The sequence below is a fragment of the Carassius carassius genome, chromosome 12 (genome assembly GCF_963082965.1).
Source record: "Carassius carassius chromosome 12, fCarCar2.1, whole genome shotgun sequence".
Lineage (NCBI taxonomy): Eukaryota > Metazoa > Chordata > Actinopteri > Cypriniformes > Cyprinidae > Carassius > Carassius carassius.
In genome coordinates this window covers 227,501-235,000 of record NC_081766.1, presented here as the reverse complement: position 1 = coordinate 235,000, position 7,500 = coordinate 227,501, and the positions used below count along the sequence as shown (strand labels likewise).

The following is a 7,500-nucleotide window of genomic DNA, read 5'->3' as shown; positions in this document are numbered from 1 at the left end:
TCATATGATTAGATTTATGTATATGTATAAGCGAGGGATAATGTACAGTCAGCACAGAAACCCTGTACATGATCCTGATAAATCAAAACACTGATCTAAGCATAAATGATTTTATCGAGTGAGTGTGAAGTGATACGAGAGACGAGAAACTAGCACAGCGATGAAGGAAATCAACAAATGCCATTTTTATATATCTGATCAATCACAGCTCCAGAGAGATGCATCGTTAACAGCTGAATATATTAAACATATTAATGGTTAATCAGAAACACACAGGGTGAATTCAGCCATTATGTGTATGCTCTTCAATTCTTAGTCTAAAAATCAGCATTAGATTCATGCTAAACTAGTACAAGATGAATCATCGTTTAGAAACAAAACCAGCGGTAAATTTTCTTCCATATTCATCCTGAATGTGGCTATAAAAAGCACATTTTGAGAACTGACTTACAGTAGACACATTTCTGTCATGTGATTTACAGTCATCCAATCAAACTCTCCGAGCTCCCGGCTGTGTTTAAAATCTCAAAGTAAGTGGTCATTTCAGAAATTAGGGCCTGTCCAAACACCGGCTCTCTTCAGCAGCTGCTGTAATCGAGAGGAGACCTCTGTCTGCGTTACCTGCTAATCTCAGCAATCACTGCCTTCATTCAGTCGACACGCAGAAGAGTCCCGGCCTCATTATCAGAGCTGATCTGAATCCCTTCATACGAGAGGCCGTATCTCCTCCATCACAGCCTTGAGCTTCATAAGAAGAGAGAGTCTCTGAAGTATGTGCCGTACCTGATCGCAGCTGCTTGATCCGCCCTTGGCTGAGCGCCGGCTCCACGGGCAGGAAGTCCTTGAACCAGGAGATCTCGGGATCGGGAATCCCGCTGGCGGCGCACAGCATGGTGGCGGTCCGGGTTCGCTCCACCACCTTCAGCTGCGGGCCCATGTCGATGCTGGGGAAGCCGAAGGGCAGCAGATCCTCTGCAGAACACAAGAGAGACAGGAGACGGGTACAGAACACATTTACACAGCAGCGTTCCTATCACAGGCCACCAGAAAACTGTCCCCACATTTTGATTCTCTTACGTATATATTTAAATGAACTGGTTCTGAATAAAAGACATTTGCATGTTTTGTTTTCGGATTATGAAATATTTAACACCTCATTTGGCTCTTGTTGTTTTCTTTTTGTCTTGTATAATATCCTCTTAGTATTATGGTGTGTGAAAACACTGCAAACTATTCAGTGTGTGAGTGAATTACACATGAATACATCAAAATAAATCATGAACAAATGCAAACTCTGGATCTAAACCGCTATTACCAGGGAAAATCAATCTCAGATCAGTATACAGTCATCATTCCTTCATTTACATTTATGGCTTTAGCAGACGCATTTATCCAAAGCGACTTACAAAAGAGGAACAAATGCAATTCGTCAAAGAGCCATAAACATACAATGATTAGAAGTGAGCTAGAGAAGAGAAGAAACAGATCAAAAATGGAAAATAACGGCCAGTTACTCTCTCTGTTATCAGTATCAATGATCGATTTGATATCCACACCTCAGGAGGGTTTGGGAAACCTGTCTGGAAACAGAGAAAGAGGCTGAAACAGCTGAAGATGAAGCCGTTTCACCCGAGGAGTGAGTTATTACAAACACAATGATGATAGTTTAATAAAAGAATAAAAGATCAGCATCCATTGAGCTAGACAAGCACCGCTGCATTTCACGCACCCCAGTTCAAAAGCCAGAACATTATTTGTTGGAAACGTCCTGCGAGATAAATGTCCTCATCAGCGTTTGATTACAAACTCTTACGAGGGAGTTTAGATGAAATGATATTGACAGCGGCTCACCCACTTCCTGCACGCACATATCACTTTCAGTGGAAAGCATTCATTACACTGATATAAATAAAGCAGTCATCTCCTCCAAACCACTGAAATGATCAGAGGTAAATGGGAGCAACAAACCCGTCTGGTGCTGGGATGGTGAAGTTGCACCGTGTTATTATGCACCCTCATAATCACTGCACACACGTTCATCTAACTATCATTTACAGAGTGTTTGCAGTGCCGCCCGCCAGCTGAGCTAATTATTTGTTCGCTTTAATTAGAGAGGCAGCAGAGATGAGGAGGTTACAGTAAACACAGGCACGAAGGGCGTCATTTGCTCATTCTGGAGTGCGAGAGCTCCTCGACACAGACACTCTCAGACACACTCGGCGCTGCTCATGATAGTAGAGCTGGGGTACAATCTTTAGCATCCTCGCACTACTGGCACGGACTCAGACGCAGTTTTACTCAAGCTTTTGGGACTTTGGGAAATATTTCCAAGGGAGAGGTGACGGAACTGTGACTGACTAAATGCATTTTCACGAAAGTGACTTTCAGTATTCGCATGTGTTTTTGAGTCTTGCGAGTGCTTGAAATCTGTGCACACACACCCAAAGCATCTCAGTCAGCGTGTGAATGCAGAATTAAGTAGGACTTGCTATTGCTACACACTCAAATGCACAAAAAGTTGTGTCAAAACGCCCATCTTGGACAGTATTGATGGAAATTCAGTTGGTTTTGTCTTAAGTGAACCTGAAGAGTTGGGAGAAATATGGATATGCTAAAATATCTGATCCGTGCGTCGGGTCTTAAAGTGAAAATGAGAAAATCACTCACTGCTTTTGACTGAATCACTTTAGGAACTTTCTGTATTTCTCTAGTAGTCTATACTATATAGACAAACTATTTCATTTGTATTTTTGATGAATATACTTATTTATCCTTTTGCTTTTAAAAAAAAAAAAACTTCTTTATCTCTCATCATAATGTTGCAACTACACAACTTTCGCTTCAGCTGATGCTGCCAATCCCTCCTGTCCTATAACAGGCTGATGAGTGTCATAGGGGTCAGAGGTCAAGGGTCAGAGGTCAGGGCCTGAGCAGCCTGTCAGGCACAAACTGGGGCAAATTAGACTTTAAATAACAGCTGAACAGCCCATAACAACCAAACGAATAAACTTCATAAATCTATCAACTCTTGACGGTTATTTCTGCATGATAAAAAATATGCTAATAATACTGACATTAAAAAATCCATTATGTGGATATACGCTTTTAATGAACATTTGCTGTTGGAGTAACACTATGAACGCGCGGCACGTCCCTGAGGGCCGTCTGAGAGGAGCGGGTGAAACTCATCGCCCGAGTGTGTTTACAGAGGAAATGATGCCCCTGCAGACGCCAGCGCTCAGAGCCAATGATGACGAGACAAACAGGCCTTTTCCTCTTCAAACACACACGCACACACACAAACACACACACACACACACACTAAACATCCTCTAAAACACAAGAGACACACACACATATGCTCATGAATGTGACGCTGGTGTCGCAGCAGGTGCGGCCTGATTAAAGCTGCATAATGATGTGTTCAGTGGATGCAGGGCGACCAGTAAAAGTGTGACTGACCTACTGCTGTGTGTGTGTGTGTGTGTGTGTGTGTGTGCCTCTGGGGACTCAGGGCCAGTTGCGTCTGAACGAGAGCAGTGGGACAGATTCAGCACAGCTGTGTCTCAGACGAGCAGATAGTGGCAGACAGAAACCAGAAATCAGACGTGAATGGTTTGTGGAGCAGAAGTGCTGCAGCTAGAGCTACATGAGCAGAAGAGATCTGAACACCACTACAAATGAGGACGAGATACAGCTAATGCATTATCTGCTTTATGAGCTGATACTGAAACCTGCTGGAGACACGACTGACCACACACACACACACAGGTTTACAATAGTTTCTATGGCAGCAGTGACAGATGGGTGTGTGTTTTATTACCCAGACATACAGCTTCAGGCAAACCTCCATCAGCTTCATCACCCTCCTCATCCTCCCTGTTTCTCCTCACAGCACAGACTTAATTAACACAGAAGATTACATTTCAAGAACATATTTCACATCTGACCACATCGAACCAATCTTACGCCTCTTTGGCTCGAACAGATAAAGCCATCACTAGTTTAATCCACAGAAGCTTGCTCTAATGCCTGACATCCTTTACTCTCCAAACCCTTATAATACTCAGGTTAATGTTTGAAACACAAATTAAGATATTTTTCATAAATATCTCTTCGGTGAAAGTTCAGGGAACCAAAACTTAAATAAATAAAAGCATCATAAAATAAGTTGAATGTTTAATGATGATAATGATGGTGGTGGCCAGATTTATGCTTAAATTTAATTCAGGTTAATGTATTATGTGTATGTGTGTTTATATGTGAATAAATGTCTAAATTTAATCTGTTCATCATTAAAGCAACTAAATCTCTTCACATTATTTGGAATAAACTGCTCGATTCATATGGATTTGTTTTATGACCTTTTTTGGTTACATACTTTGAATAGAGAAAGAGAAATATCTCAAAAATATCTTAATTAGTGTTTCGGAGATCAGTTTGGAACGAGATGAAGGTTAGACCAGTGTGCGCGGTGTCAGACGTGTTCAGTGTGCGTCACGCCTCTACGACAGTCTACATGTTTAATGTTTTGTAAATGCTCTGGAAACTGTCTGTCATTGTGTGACAGCGGGGTGTGTTCGCGGGCGGAGGGTCACAGCAGCACTCACTAAATAAACTGTGACTGCCAGTGTAACACGCTTCATTACCAGACTAACTCATCCATTACCGCTCTCTTCATCATTCATCATCAGCGCCGCTGCATCAATATACATCCACGCTCGCTTTCAGCGTCTGAATCTGCTGCGGTTCTCTGTCAATCGTTTGGCTGCTGAACCACAGTCCTCAGCCAGTTCTTGACGGAAGACACAAACATTGAGCTGATGGTGTTGGGAAAGCGCCGTAAGCCAAGCATCTCGCCATCGTCTCGATTACAGACAGCATGTGCGGGGCCCGGGGCCCGGGGCCCGGGGCCTTTGTGACGCAGCCAGCCAATGAAGACGAGCCTCTGTCTCTTGAGTCAACTACATCTGTTCGCTTAGTCCTTCACATGTTAAAACACACGCACTTGTGAATAATCATATGTTTTAATATCAATAATATGACAATCATTCATTACGCACCAGCTGAGTCCAAATGAGCTGATCATGACAGAAACATTTCACTTTTCAGTACAAACGGCTAAAGATGCATCCACTGCAATATAAGGTACACTTGGAGTAAATTCTGATTGATGTGTTTGGATAATGATGATGATGATGATGAAGAATGTCTCACCTCTGATGATGGACAGTTTGGAGGTCACGGCGATTTCACCTTCAGTGTTTTTGGCGACACATTCGTAAACGTTTTCGTCCCGCGGCGCTCTGAGTGGCTGGATACGCAGCACTGCTCCCGCCCCTTCATCAAACTCTACGGTCTGGACCAATGAGAGAGCAGCATGAGCACACATCCACCAATCACAGCAGAGTGACATCAGTCAGCAAGCAGACAGACAGTTATTAAAGATCAAACCGGAGAAGAGGAAGTAGAATTACGTTCAGATTCAGAATCCCACAGCAGGTGAAATAACAGCTAATGTACAAGCAACACTTTATAACAGTAAATACAGTAATTCAGCAGTATTTACAGTCTAACAGGTTCATTTGAGATCATCTCAACACATGAATCCAGTGAGGAATGAAGTCATGTTCACCAAATCAAAGCGTTCAACAATCAGGAAGAGCTCTGTGGCAGAACTTCGGTCTAATAATCTAAACTCATTTATGCTTTAGCTTATTTCACGTGTTTGTTCCTGTGGCTCAGTGGTAGAGCATTGTGTTGGCAGACTAAAAGGTTGTGGGTTTAATTCCCAGGGAACACACATAATAAAAAAATTGTAGCCTGAATGCACTGTAAGTCGCTTTGGATAAAAGCGTCTGCTAAATGCATAAATGTGATCGACACGGACTTCAGGCGTGAACAGAGGCCACACGCTGCAGGACACACTCTTTCTTCTGCTGTTTCAGTGACTGTACAGGAACAAAGGCTTCTGCTCTGCTCATTAGCATCTCATTTGCATATTCATGAGAACAGATTAGTTCAAATCCCCTCCTGATTGGTCACAAAAGTGCAGAATAAAGACTCTCCCTCACCAGCTGTGAGGACGCAGGTGTACACACACACACACTCTCTCTCTCTCACATACACACACACACATTCACACACACACACACACACACACACACACACACACACACACACTCACACACACACACACTCACACACACACACACACACACACACACACACACACACACACACACACACTCACACACACTCACACACACACACACACACACACACACACACACACACACACACTCACACACACACTCACACACACACACACACACGGGGACCATTGCTTGCTTCACCGAATTCAACATAATTTTATGTTTTTTCAGAAACATGCTTTGACTTCTATTCCAAAAGTGATTTATTTAATGCAACTCAAGAGGTCATGAACTGAGAAATCTAAATTCCCTTGATCTTTTGACATATAAATACTATCATTGTACTATAAAAACATCATATAAGTTTCATTACTCAAAACTTTCTCGTTAATCTAAAAACAGCTTATATTGAAGGCAATCTGCCAAAACCACAGCTTGTGGAATGAGCCGCTGTATGATGTAATAGTGTGGCTAGCCCCGCTCACCGATTCATGCATGTAGTGTAAATAACGAGGCAAAAGCAGGTCTACACAGAACCTAAAGGATAAAGATGGTCCGAAGACAATAAGACGCTGTGCAGCTCAAGCTGTGGAGAAACTTCTCTTTGCATTGCCTTTCTTCTGATCCCAACATTAGGAGAGAGTGGATGAACTTTATTTTTAATGAATCTGTTATCACAGATTGATATATATGCATTTACCATATACAGAGTATTTATGCATTTTTATCAGAGCAGTGTCCATCTGTGAAAGATGTAGCTGTCAATCACACACAGCTGTTAGCCAATCACAGCAGTGGGCGTTTCCCTCCGAGTCTATGATCCGCCAGAGTGCTCTGATGAAGGGGTCAGTACAGGACAGAAAATAAACTATTACTTCTAAAATATGTTATTTGATGCAAATTTTGATAACATTATAAGTGGACCTCAGAGAACAGTACAAAATAATAAAAATGGCAGTTCATGAGACCTTTAATGTCAAGGACACAAAACAGGGTCAAAGTGCACGTGTGTACTGCTACTGAATGTAACAAGCATAAGAGATCTATATTTGTTTTATACTCTCATTCTGTCCCGAGTACAGTTGCATTTCAAGGATTGTTTGAAGTGAGAGGATATTCTAGTGTTTATAATGTTTGTTAACGTTGAATTTTCTGCTCATTAATGCTTCATGTCCTGCAGCAGATGGACACACCTATATTTTAATTTTTTTGTATAAGATTGAACCTCATGTTACTCGGCTGTAGTGTGAACTAAAGTCCGGTTTCAGTTGGACTCTGGTCACAGAGTGATCTGATGCTCTTGCTGCGGTGTGTTTCTCACCTCGATCCTCTGTGAATTCACTTT

At 42.2% G+C, this 7,500-nt stretch overlaps 1 protein-coding gene across 1 annotated transcript in view; it reads right to left on the bottom strand.

Annotated features, from left to right (window-relative positions):
- ptprsb (protein tyrosine phosphatase receptor type Sb) overlaps nucleotides 1–7,500 on the bottom strand; it is a 72,284-nt gene that overhangs the window by 47,949 nt on the left and 16,835 nt on the right. The window contains 3 exon segments of the mRNA XM_059562920.1: nucleotides 784–972; nucleotides 5,218–5,359; nucleotides 7,477–7,500. The exon segment at nucleotides 7,477–7,500 is cut by the window's right edge and continues 122 nt beyond it. Coding sequence (XP_059418903.1) covers nucleotides 784–972; nucleotides 5,218–5,359; nucleotides 7,477–7,500 — 355 coding nt within the window.